Below are 20,822 nucleotides of genomic sequence, written 5' to 3'. Positions count from 1 at the left end.
TTCATTCACATGATCAAGGCCACCAGTATAGATTATTTTAAAGGTAGCTTTTAAAACCTGCTGTGTATTTTCAATATTCTCCTTCAAATGATTCCTTATGAGTATTGTGCAGCTACACTGGATATGATACTGAGGCAGCTTATCTGGGTTTTATTTTAAGCTTTAGAATGACTTGATTTGATCTTAAGCCATTTGTAGTCATGTTCTTGGGGTAGGGATGGGGGGAATGTCCTTGAGAGAAGAAGAGGGTCAAGGATAATAAGCAATACTAATTTTTCTTCTGTTTCTTATCCCCTCTTGTTCCTCAAATCCAGAAATAGTCTCCTGAACATAGCCTGACACCTCGGCATGACAGGTGTTCTGAAGATGAGAAGGCTCATTGTAAAAACCTATTTATTCAGTGAGGAAATTTTATACCATTTACATTCAGAGTCATCTCTAGGATACCAAAATAGGCTTAAGCAATGAATTTTTCATGTTTTAGACTCAAAACCAGATAACTCACCTGGAAATACACAGTATGTAATTTCATTTCATGCACCTAATCAATATCTTTGACCAAAATCTGTATTCCTCTTGTGAAGGAGGCATAAGATTTTCTGTTTTGTTATATATATTACATGTGTGCAATATTAGGGTAGGGAAGTAGGCCATGTTTACCTTTTTGGATTCAGTTTATTTTTTTCATAAGCCTTTTTATAGTTCTCAAAGATACTGGCCTATTTTATGTTGATTCTAACTGTGGAACGGTAAAGGAGTATGCAATTAAAGTTCGGTTGAACTGTCACATTGAATTTATGTAAATATTTAAAATATATTGTTATTATATAAATAGAAATTCATATTTTTTTGTGGTAGATCACAAATACTTGATTTCAGGTCACAACCATCATAGAGGTGAGCTATTAGGTACGGACATGCCTCTCGACAAACCAAGTATGTTACAATGTTTCTGAGTGATCCTATTCCTGCAGTACTATAAGTCAATTAGAGCATGGAATTTGATGTTATTTGGTAAAACAAATATAGTGCTGTAGTAATTGCAACTATTTCCTAGTTGCATGCCTTTTATGAAGGACATCTAGTTTCTTTAAGCCTAGGGACTATTCATCCATCGCTCTATCTATCCCTCAATCTTTCCAGATAGCTTTAGGTAGCTTAAAACTCTTGAAAGCTATTCTGAAATATTATCTCACTGATTTCCTTATGGGACCTCAGATTGAAGATGTCAAAGAGTTTTTGCAGACTGCCTTTTCAAACAAAGCAATCATCTGAAGGTCGTTCTTTGACTCGTTTGTTTATGCTACAAACAGTTCTTGAATGCCTGCCACGTGCTGCTGTAGGCTCTGGGGAAATAATGGTGAGCGAAAGAAGGCCAGCCGGTCTGCCTAGAGCTTACAGAGAGGCAGAACAGGTGTTAGGAGCAGGCCCTGCAGCCCATCCCTGAGTTCAAGTCCTAGCCCTGTCACTTACTCACTGATCAACTTCATAAATGTCTGAACATAGTTTCAGGATTGATGGATGGAAGATGTATATGTATATTACCAAAGAAAAGAACTGTGATCAATGAATGAACAAGGAAAGTAAAAGTTGATGGATTCAGTGCAACCAATTCTCTACCAAATTAGGGACAAATGCTCCCTGGCACAGGAGCTTTCGTTGTTATTTAAAGCTAATCTTAGGAATGACCAACATAATGAGTGTGTTTTCCACACGTTAGGTAATGTTCTAAGTGATTTACATTCCTCTAACAATTGTGAACTATTAATACTAATATTTTCTCCATTTTATATGAATTAACTGGGACATAGAGTAGTGACATAGTATGCCCAAGTTAACACAACTGGTAAGTGGAAAAGCTGTTCAGGTCCTCTGTCTCCAGAGCCCAGCTCTTGCTCATAACACCTTTTCCACCTCTCTTAAACCAGTTTATTGAGTGCCTGATTGGTACTGCTAGTCACTTTATGTGATTTATATCTAATCCTCCCAACAATTTCCTAAGCACAGCTGATTATCCTCTTTGAGATAAAAAACAGTAAAATTCAGAGAGGTTAAGTCAATTAAGTCAGGTGCCCTTTGTCATGCTGTTAGGGAGTGGAAGCGCTGAGATAAGAAACTAATTCTGACTGACTCCAAACCCTTAACTCTTTCCATAACACGAAATCAGACCCAGAAGAGAGAAGGACCAGTTGTTTCAGTTCCCTGAAAGCAATTCCTGATAGGGAGTAGCTGGGTGGTCAAATCTTAAAGTGACTGATCATCAGCCTCACTTGGGAAAGTTGACAAGTTGCACCTGACTCACCTCTTTTGCAGACCTATTAAACCACAAGCTGCAGGGGTGGGGCCCAGAAACCTTCATTTCTCATCACTTTCCCCTAGTGTTTTTGATGACCCTCAGGTTTGGGGAAACAGTGTCCCAAGTGATGAGGGGGAAAAATTTTTCCCAAAGGTAAGAGTCTAAGAAATCAATTATTTTCTGTGAAACATAAGATGGTTGGAATCTGTTTGAACAAATGAATTAATGTTATGAAGGAACTGAATTATATTCCTTTGAAATGAATTGAAAGTATATAGACATCCACTATAGAAGGTCCATCTGTTATGGGCCATAGACTTTTATATCTTTTTTTAAAAATTTATTTATTTTTTATTATTATTATTATTATTATTATACTTTAAGTTCTAGGGTTCATGTGCATAAAGTGCAGGTTTGTTACATATGTATACTTGTGCCATGTTGGTGTGCTGCACCCATCAACTCGTCAGCACCCATCAACTAGTCAGACTTTTATATCTTATTAGTACTCTCTCAATTTATTTGCCTCCTGAAATCCTGCTCTACCAGCTTCCCTTCACTACTGAAGACCAACTACCCAGCCAGTTGCTGTCAGGAATAGCTTTCAGAGCATCAAGACAGTTGGCTATTCTTCTGGATCCAACGACCATGCAGGCAGTAGTTGACGTGGAAAGAGGCCACCCAATCCTGCAGTTTCAGATTTTAAAGGGAGCCAGGGATGATCAGTGGGATCTCCCTCCTAGTGGGCTGAGAGAGGCATGTAGCAGTAGTGAAAGTGTCCTCAAGTTCATGCATTTGAATTTATAACACTGGTTATTTGTTCTCAAGTTACCCCCATTACTCGAACCAATTGGAAACCATGTGAGAACAACGCTTCAAATGTATTAGAGTATTTTGTGTTTGCCAAGAGCGTAGCTTTTCCTTTTTGGTCTGATTTTAATGTTTTCAATTTTAGATTGACTGGAGCCTGGAGATGGTCAACTGCTTAAATAAAGTGTTGCTCTTCTTTTCTTCCCTCCTTCCCTCCCTCTCTCCTTCTTTCTCTTTTCCCTTTTTTCTTTCTCTTTGTCTCAGTAAAGATAAGTATCTGCCTAATGAGCAACTTCCAGAGGCTTGGTTGAAGTTTAGTGAATGAGATAGAAAAATGGTTTCAGGCTACAAGGTGGCTATTGATATATGTTTCCCTAAATTCCTTTGCTAATCCCCACACCTCGGTCAGCTAACTATGGGACTTTCCTGATTATTGTGCAAACAGTATTTATAACCTATAGTCAAGAATGTGGAAATGTGCATAAAATCTATAAAGTGCCTTAGTGTTTCCAGATTTGTAGTGCAGTTAGGCCTGTGGATTAGGCACCTGCCTGTGTCTGATTTTCGGCATGAACTGCTTAACTCCAGAAGCTATAAGTCAGATATGACCCTGGGAAACTTTTGTAAGAGAATTCCTCTTCAGTATAGCTTTCTCATTTGTATCACTTCATGCGCCGTGCGGCCTTGTCACAATTCAGCCAGTGCTGAAACCATTAAGATTTTATTAGGTTTGTCCTTGTCATTCTATTATGTGATTGGCAATGCTTATTGACAATTCTTACTTTCTGTCCTATGATTTGTATCGTCTTAGTTTATTAAGCGCTCCTGGAATACAGACTCCTGGAATTAATTAGAAAAAGAAAAAACTTTCTTAGGCAGCACTAGAAGAGAAACACTGTGCAGAAAGCTTTTGCATGACTTACGTGCTTTGAGTCTCAGTTCCTATGAAAAGAGTTAAATGACAATAAAGTAGCCTGGCATAGCTTCTGCTTTTACTGTCATCGTTAAGAGACTGGCAAGGCTGGGTTCTTGCTGCCCGCAAAGAGCATTTTTTTTTTTTTTTTTTTTTTGCATGTTGATTTATACTCAGGTTTTTGAAACTGTGATCTCCCTTAAATGAAAATTTCTGATTTTACCTAGCACCTGCGATTAAGCCATTCTTTATCATTTCTAGTTTCCTGGAGAGGAAGCAACATATTCAATACAGTGTTCACATAAACAGGGAAATATTTAAGAATCAAAAAATACTCTTTTCCCTTTGAATTTGAAATTTATCTTGTAAAGCAATTCTTTTTATCAGCAACATTTAGGCTTACAGGTGAAATGCCCAGTGATTTTGAAACATGAGTTTGTTTATCGTCTTCTAGAAGCACGAATACCTCAGTGAGAAGCAGACAGAGAGTTGGGAGAAAGTATTGTGCAGTTAATGTTTTGTTCCTCCTCTTAGCTGAGCTGGGATTCATCTCTGGCTTCACATTACAAGCAGCTTGGATCTGTATGCAGAACTTACACTTCTTCCCGGCTTGGGCCTCTCTATCCTTCTGATTTTCGCAGAGCCATCCTTTCCCTGCAGTGTTTTTCCTGATACCTCATGGGCTAGGGTAGAACTCTTTACAGAGGACCACGATTACCTGATGCTCTAGGGTTAAGAACTCTTTACATAGAACGCTAATTCCTCGCCTACTCATTGTTTTCCCCTCACTTAACTCATGAGCCAAAAACTACATCAGCTCCGTATACAGCAGTATCCTCGTTCTAGTGCTCAATAAATATTGGTTCAATAAATTAATGGAAAGTATATTACATTTTCATGCTTTTTGATGTCCATGGGAGAAGCATTTTTAGGTTATGTTTATTAGAAATTTATCTTAGTTTTCTCTAGAAAATTATGGCAATAATGCTAACTTTCTAAAGCACTTGTAAGAAGGTGTGTGTAGGTCATCGATTCTCAACAGGGGATGATTTTCCCACTCCAGGGGACATATATGTGGCAACATCAGGAGACATTTTGGGATGCACACCACAGCCCCACCGCACAGAATTATCTGCTGGAAAATGTCAGTAGTGCTTAGGCTGAGAGACTGGGGTGGTTGAAAGTGCATAAAGCTTGGCAGGTCAAGGCTGATTTTATTTTGTTTTACACAATGGAGTTCACCTCTTTGGATATCGTTAATAGTAACAATTACATAGAGAATAATCAGCATTATTACGTTTTTGCCATGTACAGACATAAGTTTTTTTACAAGTATTATTTTATTTAACCCTGTCACCTGTGCTGTGAGTTAGGAACTATTATTACCATTTTTCAGATAAGGAGACTAAGACTTGAAAAGAGAAATGTGTACTCAAGATCCTGCTGCTACTTGGTGATAGAAGTAGGATGAGAACTCAGGATCTATACTTGTTGACCATTATACTTTCTTTCTCTGTAAATATGGTCCCCAACTTAAGGTCTAAAAGGATCTCTGTCTTCATTATTCGGTAGGAACCACAGCTGGAAATGCAAAGAAAATTTAAATTTAAAAATTTAAATTTAAAAAAATCATTATGGCCTAGGTGGCTATAATTTGACTAATATTTGTACTGATTGAAAGAAAAATACAGTGCATTCACTGATAGGTGTAAGCTGTTGTTGATACGTGGAATAGAACAAATCTGCTATATGCTATTACTTTGTGGGATTCCCAAGAAGGTCAAAGAAAGCTCTGAGAGTTTGTTTTCATTCAAAATTGAACTTGTCATAGCCGATCAACACATTGTGCTCTAGATGGGACGTTTCTCCTATTAAGGTGTATGAACAGTGACAGTTTGCCCCGTGTAATCTTATTAGGAGCTTTCTTCAGAACCACATCATCTTCTTATATAATTATAAAAGAACCACTCATGAGTAAAATATGCCTGCAAGAGAGCAAGGCACGGGGGGGGGGGCAAAGGGTTGGCTGATGGGGACCTATTCTCTCCTTGCAGAGGACACAGTTCAAGAAATGGAAAATTTACAATTTGGATGCATAATAATAGTTTCTAGGCCCATCCCTGAGTTATTTGGTTGACTCCCAGTGTTAATGTCCTTGAGGCTGTTAGCTGATGAACTCTAAGCAAACACCATCGTCTTCAAGTATTGATTGTTTCTTAGCCCCTAATACTTGGCCTATAAGACAATGTAGAAGCATCTATTCTTTTCACATAGGAACTTAGAGACCCTGGTGTTGCTGTTTTTCTACCTTAGGACTTTCTTTTCCATGGTTGTTTCTATCACACTTCGAGGATTCCAGTAGAATACTCAAAAACATTACATTTGATTCTTTAGTCTCACTTTCCTAGCTCTTGCGGAAGTAATTATTAATAGAACCAAACAGTTTTTTATTCTTAAATGTTTTACAGAAGTGGGCTACTGTGATGACAAGTAGCTCTTTAAGGTGCTACTAGACGTTAGTACTTGTCATCCAGAGAAACATTTTCTGTTAAGGCCAAGTGTCATACATAGTCATTGCACTGCTCCACCCAGAAGATGTAATTTACATATAAGATGTTATTTGAGACTGTCTCCCGGGGACAAAAGTGATTAGTATGCCTTATGCCTTAACGCTTCTCAAAAGAGTCATGTGACATGCTCTTGCATCTATTTTAAATCTAATAAATTAAAACATGAATGATGAAATAAGATGTTCATGGTGCTTCACAAATTTGAATGCACCCACCCCAGACTCTCGCTAACATGCAGATTCTGGGCCTGAGGTTTAGCTTTTCTACCATCTCCCTAGGTTAGGCTCATGCTACTGGACCAAGGACCACACTTGAGTACCAAGATGCTAGGGAACATTCAGATGGTTTGAAACCTGAGCTAAGGATGCCATCAGGCTGATTGCATTAAACTCATTTTTCCTATGCCACCTCAGTTATATAAATTATTCTTTAAGTCTATAGAGAGGTTTCTTTTGGAAGGAATGGCATCCTTTTCAGCATCAAAACGTATATTAGGTTTTGTAAAAAATTAAATAATGCTTGACTTTTTTTTTTTTTTTTTTTTTTTTTTTTTGTTGAGACAGGATCTTGCTCTGTCACCCAGGTTGGACTGCAGCAGCATGATCTTGACTCACCTCTGCCTCCTGGGGTCTGACGATCCTTCCACCTCAGCCTTCAGAGTGGCAGAGACTACAGGCTCACACCACCACACCTGGCTAATTTTTCTAATTTTTAATAGAAATGGGGTTTCACTATGTTGCCCAAGCTGGTCTCGAGCTCCTGGGCTCAAGCTATATGCCTGCCTTGGCCTCCCAAGGTGCTGAGATTACAGGTGTAAGCCACCACATGAAATCAAGCCCGGCCATGCTTGATTTTTAATAAAGCATCATATCTCTCTCTTTTTACCTGAAAAAAATCCCCTCCCACCCACCTTATATTTCCTAAACAATAAAAAATGAATTTTACCATTTCTGGTCATCAAAGGCATTTTTTTAGATGGCTTACAATCTTTTAAGTTAAAGAACACATTTACAACATCCTTGACACTTAAATAACATTTCCAGTGTTCTTTTTTTCTTTTTTAATTATATTTCTAAAGATAGCTAAGGGAACAATTTCAAGTAGTTCCTCTGTGCTTTTAGATGTAAGTTCTTTCAATCTCCTTGTATTCCTGAGAATTAAGAGACTCGCAGTTTGCCATGTCCTATCATGTTAGCTGATTTTGTAGGGAAATCAAATCTGGCACCTTTCAATTAACTTCTTTACCTCTCTAATCTAAAAACAGATGGAATACTTTCTGGAGCAAGAAGGCATGATTACTATCTGTGGATTGCCTTGACTTCCTCAACTGTGTCTTCTGTCATTTCAAAATTTACTAAAAGACCTCTAATAAAAGCAGGAAAGCACAGACAGAAAGAAGGTGATGGTGTTGAAAAATAATTTACCCCTAGTCGTGAGCTTGGCAACTCTTCGAGGGATCACAATGGTGTATCTCATCTGGACCTAGAGGTCCCGAAGGAGGAGATAAGTGGAGATGTTTTGTACCCTGGAGCTTAGTCATTCTCCTCGGTGACTGAGTGCAAGCTATTTTGGAGGAAGATAAAGAGGAAGGGAGACAAGAAGTGGAAAAGAAAAAAGTCTCTGCCCTCATACATGCTTCTGTTCACTACGTTTATACTACTTTTTTTTCCTTTGAAAAATTTTTTCTTTGAATTTTTTTTCTTTGAATGATTCGATTTTTTTAAATTACGTGGTCATGACGTATGTTAGGTAACAAAAAGAAAAATAAATAATGATTCCAATTTTGTTAAGTATATGTATAGAAAAAAGGAAAGTAAGCAAATCGATCAGTTATCTCTGGGTGATAATATAATGAATAATCTTTATCACCTTCATACTATATTCTTTATATTTTATTCTCTAAAATTTTCCGTTAAGCCTGAGTAAGTTTTTGTATCAGAGTTTTAAAATACATTTTAAAAGGAAATGGCAACTAATTCAGCTACAGCTTTTTTATAACATCGTATATGAAAGTTCCTATATAGTAAATGTATTTGGAAATGTAATGCATTTGGAATAATTTTTCAGTAAGGATGCATCTTTTTAAGTGACTTTATTAGTCTCCATTTTGCATTTTTAAATATATAACTATGCAGGGCATCACATTTTCCCCTTCACTTTTGCTAGCTGTCAGTCATCACCTCTACCTTGAAACGAGTCTATGACCACTGGGATTTGTAGATAATTATCATTAACTGATTGAGTGGATTCAGCAGTGTGCCTGTTGTAATTAAGTGTTTGGATATGCAAATAGATGAAGAATAGATAAAAGAGAAGGTACTGATTGGGCTGTTAAATTCACAATACGATGGTTGATGGTGACAAGTAACAGCATGATGTCCTTTTGAAGATACTATATTATTTCTTGAATACCTTTTCAACTAAGTTACTGTTATTTGAAATTCCACTTAATGCCAACCCTGGCCTCTCAACATTTCATTCCAATCTCATTGTTTTTGAAAGGCTCAGGGTTATATTGGCACTTTTTTCATTACTGCCCTTAACTGACCATTTCCTCTTTTCTTTCCTACAACAGATTGCAGATTGAGCTTAACCAAGAAGTTCGTAGGCTAACCAAGGCTGGCTTGACCTACAAAAGAAGAGAGTTCGGCCTGCCCACTTGGGTTTGTGTTGACACGGCTGATAACTTGCCATCACCTGTTGCCAGTGTGGAAAAATTCTCCCTGTTGAATTTTTTGCACATGGAGGACAGCAGCAAAGAGGGCAACACAGGCTGATAAGACCCAAGACAGCAGGGAGATTATTTTACCATACGCCTTCAGGACGTTCCCTCTAGCTAGAGTTCTGGACTTCTGCAGAACCCGGTCCAGTCATTTTGATTTTGCTATCTCTTTATTTTTTTTTTCTTTTTCTTTTTCCCACTACATTGTATTTTATTTCTGTACTTCAGAAATGGGCCTACAGACCACAAAGTGGCCCAGCCATGGGGCTTTTTTCCTGAAGTCTTGGCTTATCATTTCCCTGGGGCTCTACTCACAGGTGTCCAAACTCCTGGCCTGCCCTAGTGTGTGCCGCTGCGACAGGAACTTTGTCTACTGTAACGAGCGAAGCTTGACCTCAGTGCCTCTTGGGATCCCGGAGGGCGTAACCGTACTCTACCTCCACAACAACCAAATTAATAATGCTGGATTTCCTGCAGAACTGCACAATGTACAGTCGGTGCACACGGTCTACCTGTACGGCAACCAACTGGACGAATTCCCCATGAACCTTCCCAAGAATGTCAGAGTTCTCCATTTGCAGGAAAACAATATTCAGACCATTTCACGGGCTGCTCTTGCCCAGCTCTTAAAGCTTGAAGAGCTGCACCTGGATGACAACTCCATATCCACAGTGGGGGTGGAAGACGGGGCCTTCCGGGAGGCCATTAGCCTCAAATTGTTGTTTTTGTCTAAGAATCACCTGAGCAGTGTGCCTGTGGGGCTTCCTGTGGACTTGCAAGAGCTGAGGGTGGATGAAAATCGAATTGCTGTCATATCCGACATGGCCTTCCAGAATCTCACGAGCTTGGAGCGTCTTATTGTGGACGGGAACCTCCTGACCAACAAGGGTATCGCCGACGGGACCTTCAGCCATCTCACCAAGCTCAAGGAATTTTCAATCGTCCGTAATTCGCTGTCCCACCCTCCTCCCGATCTCCCAGGTACACATCTGATCAGGCTCTATTTGCAGGACAACCAGATAAACCACATTCCTTTGACAGCCTTCTCAAATCTGCGTAAGCTGGAACGGCTGGATATATCCAACAACCAACTGCGGATGCTGACTCAAGGGGTGTTTGATAATCTCTCCAACCTGAAGCAGCTCACTGCGCGGAATAACCCTTGGTTTTGTGACTGCAGTATCAAATGGGTCACGGAATGGCTCAAATACATCCCTTCATCTCTCAACGTGCGGGGTTTCATGTGCCAAGGTCCTGAACAAGTCCGGGGGATGGCCGTCAGGGAATTAAATATGAATCTTTTGTCCTGTCCCACCACCACCCCCGGCCTGCCTCTCTTCACCCCAGCCCCAAGTACAGCTTCTCCGACCACTCAGCCTCCCACCCTCTCTATTCCAAACCCTAGCAGAAGCCACACGCCTCCAACTCCTACCACATCGAAACTTCCCACGATTCCTGACTGGGATGGCAGAGAAAGAGTGACCCCACCTATTTCTGAACGGATCCAGCTCTCTATCCATTTTGTGAATGATACTTCCATTCAAGTCAGCTGGCTCTCTCTCTTCACCGTGATGGCATACAAACTCACATGGGTGAAAATGGGCCACAGTTTAGTAGGGGGCATCGTTCAGGAGCGCATAGTCAGCGGTGAGAAGCAACACCTGAGCCTGGTTAACCTAGAGCCCCGATCCACCTATCGGATTTGTTTAGTGCCACTGGATGCTTTTAACTACCGCGCGGTAGAAGACACCATTTGTTCAGAGGCCACCACTCACGCCTCCTATCTGAACAACGGCAGCAACACAGCATCCAGTCACGAGCAGACGACGTCCCACAGCATGGGCTCCCCCTTTCTGCTGGCCGGCTTGATCGGGGGCGCGGTGATATTTGTGCTCATGGTCTTGCTCAGCGTCTTTTGCTGGCACATGCACAAAAAGGGGCGCTACACCTCCCAGAAGTGGAAATACAACCGGGGCCGGCGGAAAGATGATTATTGCGAGGCAGGCACCAAGAAGGACAACTCCATCCTGGAGATGACAGAAACCAGTTTTCAGATCGTCTCCTTAAATAACGATCAGCTCCTTAAAGGAGATTTCAGACTGCAGCCCATTTACACCCCAAATGGGGGCATTAATTACACAGACTGCCATATCCCCAACAACATGCGATACTGCAACAGCAGCGTGCCAGACCTAGAGCACTGCCATACGTGACAGCCAGAGGCCCAGCGTTATCAAGGCGGACAGTTAGACTCTTGAGAACACACTCGTGTGTGCACGTAAAGACACGCAGATTACATTTGATAAATGTTACACAGATGCATTTGTGCATTTGAATACTCTGTAATTTATACGGTGTACTATATAATGGGATTTTAAAAAAGTGCTATCTTTTCTATTTCAAGTTAATTACAAACAGTTTTGTAACTCTTTGCTTTTTAAAACTTAAAAAAAAAATAGTTGCTGAAGTACTGTACAGGGTTGTACAATGAGAACCCAATGCCAAGGCAAAAAGAACGAGTGATTCTTCCTTAGGATACACATCAACCACTTCGCTGTTGAAGCTGTCAGAATAAATTCCTGGTGGTCAGATGAAAGGGCAGATTAAATGGACTCATCAGGGTAAGAGGAATAATATGGGTGAAACAAGAAATGGCCCAGAGAGTTTCACACTATTCCTATACCTCCAGGTCTGGAAGACAGGTAAAAAAATTCTGTAATGTAAGAATGGAGGTAGTTACCCTGATTTGACCCAGTGCGGGAAATGCTGAAAGCACCAGAAGGAAGCTAGTTCCTGTGAGATAAGTTAACCCGGCCTGACAGAATCAAGAAAATTGAGATGAGATTTGAAAAGACCTGAAAATGCAGGGGTTGGCTTTCCGACTGGGAACTTAAAAATCACTCTTCATGCTTCCCTGGTCCTAAGTGATAACAGAGTTAGAGACTTGAGTCTGATTTCAGTCATCTTCAGGGACCGGTCAGATGTTGTAGCAAGAAAACTCCCTTTAAAAGTGTTACTGTTCAAATCGTATGTCAGGTTGAATCACATTCAACAGAGATATATTCTAGAATAATTTTTTAGAAGAGGCTAATAAAATTAAGGGAAGAATTATATTGAATGGAATTATTTTTGATAATGAGAATTATTTGGGTAGATTCACTGAGGCTATGTCAACATGATATTTAGACCAACAGGTGATCAATGTTTTGAAAATACAACAATGACTTATTTAAAAATTACCCTTACTGCTATTTAGACAAAAACAACTGGTCAGTGGTTCTGTTATGTCAGCTGACTTTGTTAGTATCATGTTGAAATAGCTTGAAGTAATATCTTTTATCCCCTTGCAAATTCTTGTCTTCCAATCATCTCCCATATATTTTCATAATTAGTTGTTTATAACACCTTCGTTTTTCTCCCTCTCCTCAGTATTTCAAGGAAAATTATGGATGCCAGTCTTGGCTGCACAAAATATCCATATGTACTTATACATTTTTAAATGCATACTAATTTTCACTGCTAATAATTCTGTAAGGACACATCAAAGCTGGCCAAAATAATTAATTTTTTAAAAAGCGACACCTGGTTTCCACCTTGTACTGACTTTGATCCTGTTCCACTTTTGAAATTTTATTTGTTCCTTTTCCGTCGTGGATGTTCCTCTACTTTGGCAGTTGCGGAGGGATCATCAATCTTCTGTTAGCAGGACAACGCATGAAAAACAAGTCAGAGAGTGAAGGCTTATTCCCCTAATCCTGGCAGAGCAGGGCGTAGAAAAGAGAGGGATGTCCTTGCTTAATTCTAGATACTTTTGAGGCAACATCTTCATAAAACACATAGTTTAATCTTTGCCGTCCTTAGAGAAGGGCTATGGATCACATACATTATCAAAAACTACTCCCTTGGAAAAAAAACTTTTTAAAATCAAATTTAAACATTTCACTCTGTGATGCATATTTCTTTTACCACTGGCCATTATTATAAGGACCCATGAAGTAAATGTCACCATCATTTTACTTGCTCTCTCTCAGCAAAATAAAACTGTGATGTGTCTTCTTTGTAAAAGTTTAGGTATAAAATGCTATGCAACTTTTTCTTTATAGTAAGAGCTTTATTTTCTTTAATAATATAGCCCAACTTATATGTTTTAATCTCCCTTCTCCCTCAGAATAAGCAGAAAATATAACTGCAGCTGTATGTTAGACACAAGAATTGAAACTGTGCAGTCAGTAGAGCTGAACTTAGCTATGAATTAATTTAAATTAATTCTAAAGTGACTCTGGTTTCCATTTTAGTCTATTAGCTAGAGGGTTTTGGCTGTTGCTTTTTTTAAAGTTAGGTCCACGCAGTGAAGGGAAAAGAGTGTGAAGGTGATCAGTGTAGCACTAAGACATCTAAAGTCGAGACAATGACATGGGGGCTTTGTGTACTTAGCTGGGTAATTCCCTTCTACTGTCCTCTTCCCCTTGGCTGTGTAGATAAAATTGTGCATTCAAATGATGGTACTTTGACTTTTGAGGGTTTTTATTTCTGTTATTCACCAAATAGTCATTCTCATTTATGTATATTGTGTGTTTAACCCCCCAGTGGGATTTCTGGCCGCTGAAATCGCTTTGGGCCAGGAAAAACAAGGATGAAGAGGTTCCTGTCATTTCTTATGGAGTTCACAGAATTCTTTGGGGCTTAAGTAGTACAATGGAGACAGTCACGTGCAATGCTTAAGGTGGTCTAACGGGGTCCCTTTTGCTGGAGGTGTTCCTGAAGAGATTGAACCTAGTAACAGGCTTTATTTTCATCTTGTGTACAACATGACAAAGACTGCTAAGATTAAAATCCGTCTCCCATTTGTTGCAGCCTCACCTACACCAGGATAGAAAGCACATGATGGAATCTGTGATGTCTAATGTGTCTTATGAAAATAGCCAAACAACTGTCCCTGGGGATTCTACTTTGATTGGCATTTTTAGTCATGGGAATGTATTTTTGCAGAAATACCTGCTTTGTGTTTGGGCCTCTCTTGCTGTCATTATGATGTATTTTGAGATGATTAGTCAAGAGTCAAGGTTGAGAGTACAGGCCAAGACCATGGAAAAAAATCCATGCTCGCTGGCCAATAAAGAGCTTGATGCTGCCTGGCCAAATAAGGTGATTCAGATAGAATCTGATCCCATTCAGAGCTCGGTAACTGTCACTGTACAGAAGACATTGAAAAGGAAGTGGCATAGTCATGATCACAAGGATATATTGACAGTTATCTATAGCCAGGGTAGTTGTTAATACCTGCTTGTTTGGGGAGATATATTTGATTATAGAGAGACTCTGGGCTACCCTCAAACACCATCAGATGCAATTAGCAGCCCACGGCATGGGACAATCGCAGGCAGCTACGAGGATTGTATCCCCTGCCTATTTTCCTTGTGTATCAAATGGAAAACATTCTCCCCTGTGAGAAAGAATGCAGTTTCTAATTATCTGGATGTTCGTTGAAAATATATTAGACATTCTCCCTGAGGTTACAAACAAAGCCTATAATGTGACCTGTCTGGTAAAAAGTATTAATGAAGTAGCTCATATTACAACTTCATTTTCTACTAGCACCTATCATAATAGTCTTAGTCATTTCAAACAAATCAGAACTTCCCCACCAGGGAGGACAACTTCATGCTGTGATCGAAGCATCCATTCAGAACACGAGGCAATATTGTAGTCCACAGGGAATGGATGCTTCACTTGATCGCCGGACCTCAGCTGCAGAGGCCATCGCAGCTCTTGAAAAGTGAAGTGGTTAATTTCCATTGCCATCTTTGCTTATAGCATTTTTCTCTAACCTATAACAAGGAGACATTACGTTTTACTTTAGAACATGAGAATAGCAGTTTTGCTCACGATTTACCATTCCAGCTGCAGGGGAAAGCAAAGCAGAAAACAGTGCCCCAAATGGAAAAAAGATACTTACACAGAACAAAACAGTTCTTGGTCTTTTTCTTGGTCTTGTCAAACCTTGCCTGATGCTCTTTCTAAAGTCAAAATACGAATGCTAAGAAGGCATAACCTACATCCTTCTCTGATTTCTTCAGCAGGGTCAAAAGACAGTTACCAGCAATGGGGAATGCTTGTCACTGTGGAGAAAGAGTTTTGTACATCTCTGGTACCGTTGTTATAACAAATCAGATTTTCTTACTATAGTTTTTTGTTTTCTAGCTACACACCCACCAGAAGAGCACAAAGGAAGGCCATCGCAACAAGCATTTTAAAATTAATATCAAACATGCACATGCGTGGACACACACACACACACGAGGGCATTTGTAAAGGTGTCCCTGGAATGTAAGATTTATAACCCTTTAAGGCAAGGTGAAGGCATTGCCAACTGTGTGTGCCTCATAGGACTAGTGTATATTCACTGAAAGTTGACCTGATGATTTGTTATTGTTTGAACCATATGCTGATTTGCTTCTGGTTTCTCTTTAGTGTGTTCTCTCTGACAAGGGGCTGGAAGATTCTGCATCACACATCCTCTGAGACCTACCATGTCGCACACTTTGTTAATGACAAACTTCACTCTACACTATACAGTACCTTGTTGATATATTCAGTAAAGTCTTATTTTAAAAGAAAACCACATTGTGTTTATCTGAGTAAGTTCATTGGGATATAGTCAATACTTGTGCTGTTAATGTAGAATAAATGATGCAGGAGGGCAGGAATAAAGGAAGTAATAGGATTTTTGTATTCTCCTATCATGAAGATGACTTGCATTTCTAAAGGCCAGTTGATCCTTTTTGTGTGAGGAGTTTATATGAAATCCTCATGTTCTTTTAAATTTCCTAACTAAATTGTGTGTTCCTATGAATACACACATACACAAGAGCATCTTATTTCATATTGGTGAAATCTGTGTTGTTTAGGATATAGATAATGACATTGTACGTATCAGAATAGTCTTTTCCTCTATTCAAAATAGATGCTATTGGCTTTATTTTTTATTTTTTAATTTTGTTTAAACAAGGTGTCACCATGTTGCCCAGGCTGGTCTCAAACTCCTGGATGCAAGCAATCATCTCGCCTCGATCACCCAAAGTGCTGGGATTACAGGCATAGGACACCATGCCCAGCCACACTGTTGTTTTTAAATGTCAGTTTTCTTTAAGAATTCTCATAGTACTTTTCTGCTTCAGAGTTTATAGCACATCCATCCATCCTTTCAGTAGGCACTCATGGAAATGTAAGTCCATGCTCAAGTTCTGTTCTCATTAGTCTTATGATTTTTCAGAACCCCTTTTTGCTAATCCCTCTTGGCCATTTTATTAATAATGTATTTGACAGAGATTGAATCAGGAAACGTGACATTTCAGTTAACTAGTATTACCTGTTTGTAGAATCTCTGTTGGAACATCGACTATGAAAGACAGTGCTAACAGGTAATTCATATTACGTTTGGGGAATTAATGTAAAGTAACATCCATGCTATTCTTGATTTGCCAAGAGTTACAGACCTTATTCTGTGCAGACTAAACCATTAGTCAAAAAATACCGTTCATTCAAAAATAATTTATTAGTGTCTTCCTACTCTGTTCCAAACACTAGGCTGAGTTCGGAGGCCTCACAGAATAATGAAATGCGTTCTTAGCCAAATCAGGCAAATCTCCCTCACTATGTCCCTGAAGAAATCTCTTCATCTGATATATTTACTATTCATCTCCTTTGTATAGCACTATGTTAGGGTCTTCTGGGGATTCAGAGAAAAAGGTCTGGGAGCCATTAAGGAACTCACAGATCAGGTAATAAACACTTTTTCTCATGCATTCCAGTGTCTCAGAGACTGTGTAATTACTTTATACTACTTCGTTAAACTGACAGAACATCTGAGGTGACAAAAGAGATGTTTCCACCTGTTGGTAAGGTTGATGCACCTGTCATATGTTAGATGTTCTTGGTTTTTAATAGATGCAGCAATGAGAGAGTACATTGATAAAGTCAGAACTTAATTTGAATTAAATTTTCAAGTTTCCAAAAAGTATTTGAAAACTTTGAAATTGTATTTGGTGATTACACATGCAGCCGTTTAAATTTTTATTGAGCATCTCAATGGAAATCAATCTAAAGGAGTAATAATGACACCTGACAATTACTAACAACCTTTGTTTATGTAAGACCTTGTGCAAACTGTGTGATAACATATGTTTGCATTTTGTCTTTAAAATAACCCTGTAAGGTGCATTATTTTAATTTTTAGATCTTAAAACTTAGCTTCAAGAGTAATTAAGTGATTAGTCTATAGCTACAAATCCTATAAATGGCAGAGTCAGGAATTACCCCTGAGCATGACTCTATGGACTCTTAATTGTTTTCCTGCCTCTTAATAAATTGACCATCCTTGAGACTGACTGGCTGTCAGATTTTTCATGATGGAGCTATCACAACTTCTCAGTGGATGCATATATTATTATGGCAAATCAAGGGAAAATTTTGGAAACCTCAAAATTCCTGTCTTTTAAAGCCCTTGGTCATCCTACTTTTTATAAAAATTCTTTTTGTGATTATTTGATGGCTGCACACTTAACTGATTTGAAAGTTTCAGATGGAATCAAGATATGTCTATACCCATAGGGTGAGCTCAAAGAGCCGTTAAAAGGTCTTGAGTTGGGTTATTTTTAGTAATGAATTTGTTTCATACTTGAGATGTTGCTCTAAGTATTTTGTAGATTCCGCTGAAAAAGCACATATGTCACAATCTATTAGGGCATTAGTAAACTGGCTTCTGAATTTATGCTCTTATTTTTTTTCCATAACATAGATAAAAATGTGTGCTTTAGGGGATATTATATAAGCTTTATTTTCATTGGCTCTGCTGAAAGTTAAGGATACAAAAGTTTTTAATGGTAATACCCCAAACTATATGTCATTTTAGCACACACACACCAACTGGTGATCATACCTGTCTATTTTTGTTTTGTTTTGTTTTGATATGAAGTCTAAACTAGACGAAAACCTCAATATATCCTTAGGGGAATTCTTATTATTTCAATGACATAATAAACCTCCGTATTGGGTCACTCTTTTCTTAATATAAAACTGTGCTGGCTCAGAAAGTCTTCTAAACTCCCTAGTTGGGATAGGATGGGCCTTTGTTGGTTTGGTTTTGATTTCATTCAGCAAATATTTACGGAGGCCTAGTAAGTTCTGGTACTGAATAAGAATGTTTTCCAGGAGAGTTAGATTTTGCACATCAAAAGTCTTTCTGGGAAGCTGCTGGTTTTTAACACTCTTTCTGGGCCTGGACTCTTTCTGCCTCTTTGCTTTCTTTGAGCACTCACACCGCTGTATTTAAATAATCAGCCTAGGATTCTGCTAGTTCCAGCACTAGAGAGGTCTCAACTGTTTTCTCCTCTCGGTTCCCCGACTCTGACTTGGTTAACACCCTTCCTTTAGTCTTTTTCTAATTTAGCCTTTCCAACACATTGAAGGACAAATGGTAATCATAATCTATAAGGAATGGTACTGTAGTGCTTGCAAAATATGCATTTTTATTGCTTGCAAGATAGAATTCAAACTCTTTGTGTGACATATGTGTCCTACTGCACGTTGCTCCAACATTCCTTACCAATATTGTCTCCTCCATTACATGCTGTAGATTATATATATATGTGTGTATATATATACACATATATATGTTTGTGTGTATATATATGTGTGTCCATATATATATGTGTGTGTGTGTATATATACATATGAATGACATGAGCAAACAAAATGCTTTCAGTTTATCTTCCTGGGATCTCAAGCTCCTTCAGACCACTGTATATTTGCTGAAGGTCTTTCATCCTATGACATTCCCCTTTGCCTGATGATATATTTATCCTTTAAGATGCCAGTCAAATTCCTCTCTTCCAAAGCTGCTGGAATCACACCTGCCAATTATCTGACCCCTTTGTGCAGTTAATACAACTTTAAAATACTTTTATTTTTAGCACCTATATATTGCAATTTTTTGTGAGTCTGCTTCATGCCTATACACTAGGGTCCCTGGAGAGAGAGAGAAAGTATTCTGTAAATTGTTGTACGTCATCCAGCATTGAGAGCCATGCCCAGGCCCTGGTAGGTGCCCAGCTACAGGGGAAGAGCCACTCTGTCAGTAGCTTATGGCCAGATGGCTTTTTTTTAAGCCCCAGAAAGAGCTGCAGAGTTCTGACTTATGCAACATTAGCCTTGCTCAAACACCACAGTATGCATTTTACAAGAAAAAACAAACATATATATTTTCTTTAAAATCTCTTGATTCCTCATTAACATTTTTAAAAGAAATGTTTTTATGATTATTTGGTGGCCATGCATCTGATTTGAAAGCTTTAGATGAAATCAGTATATGTCTACATTCATAGGGTATGCTGAGAGAACAATTAAAATGACTTGAATAACATCTTTTTATTTTTTCTTTTTTTGAGTTGAAATCTCACTCTCTCACCAGGCAGGAGTGCAGTGGCACGATCTTGGCTCACTGCAACCTCTGCCTCCTGGGTTCAAGTGATTCTCCTGCCTCAGCCTCCTCAGTAACTGGGACTATAGGCATGCGCCACCATGCCAGGCTAATTTTTTGTACTTTTAGTAGAGACGGGTTTTGCCATGTTGGTCAGGCTGGTCTCGAACTCCTGACCTCAGGTGATATGCCCATCTAGGCCTTCCAAAGTGCTGGGATTACAGGTGTGAGCCACTGTGCCAGGCCAAGAATATCCTTTTTATATATTGCAGACAAACTCAAAACTGAATCAGCTTACAGAAAAGCATACAAAAAGGTATCTTTAAAAATCACCTTAAGGCCAGGCACGGTGGCTCACGCTTGTAATCCCAGCACTTTGGGAGGTCGAGGTGGGCAGATCACAACGTCAAGAAATGGAGACCATCCTGGCCAACATGGTGAAACCCCATCTCTACTAAAACTACAAAAAATTAGCCGGGCTTGGTGGTGCATGCCTGTAGTCCCAGCTACTCAGGAGGCTGAGGCAGGAGAACTGCTTGAACCCAGGTGGTGGAGGTTGCAGTGAGCTGAGATCATGCCATTGCACTGCAACCTGGAGACAGAGTGAGACTCATTAAAAAAAAAAAAAAAATCACCTTGCAACAAAATATCACCATCATGAAAAGTCCACAAAGCACAAGTAGACACCAAGTTAAACATTTTGACAGTTTGCTAGTCAAAATGAATTCTTTGCATGTGAAAAGCAGAGAGAGAGATTTTTTTTTATCAGCAAAATCGAAAGAGACAGTCATTATTCACTATGTCATATCCCATATAAAAATATAGCATATATCATTTAAAGGTTCATGTCGTGTTATCTTGGTTATTGCCATGAGAATAAATAGTCTTTCCTAGAAATGATATGCTCCTAAAGAAGACGGGAGTGGAGAGTGGTAGTTATTAAGAAATCAGTTTGAAATCAAGCTGACTTACTTTGGAATCCTGCTTCAACCACTGACCTGCCAACTGACCTTGGCAATAACTTGCACTTTATG

At 39.1% G+C, this 20,822-nt stretch overlaps 1 protein-coding gene across 3 annotated transcripts in view; it reads left to right on the top strand.

Moving 5' to 3' along the window:
• FLRT2 (fibronectin leucine rich transmembrane protein 2) overlaps nucleotides 1–17,116 on the top strand; it is a 99,567-nt gene extending 82,451 nt beyond the window's left edge. For all 3 annotated transcript variants that reach the window (XM_050799694.1, XM_050799695.1, XM_050799692.1), the window contains exon 2: nucleotides 9,165–17,116. In XM_050799694.1, the coding sequence (XP_050655651.1) occupies nucleotides 9,542–11,524 (1,983 nt within the window). In that variant the 5' untranslated portion in view covers nucleotides 9,165–9,541 and the 3' untranslated portion in view covers nucleotides 11,525–17,116. The remainder of the gene's footprint in view (nucleotides 1–9,164) is intronic.
• The last annotated feature ends 3,706 nt before the right edge of the window (nucleotides 17,117–20,822 follow it).

This window comes from Macaca thibetana, chromosome 7 (genome assembly GCF_024542745.1).
Source record: "Macaca thibetana thibetana isolate TM-01 chromosome 7, ASM2454274v1, whole genome shotgun sequence".
Taxonomy (NCBI): domain Eukaryota; kingdom Metazoa; phylum Chordata; class Mammalia; order Primates; family Cercopithecidae; genus Macaca; species Macaca thibetana.
This window is presented reverse-complemented; position numbering and strand designations above follow the sequence as displayed.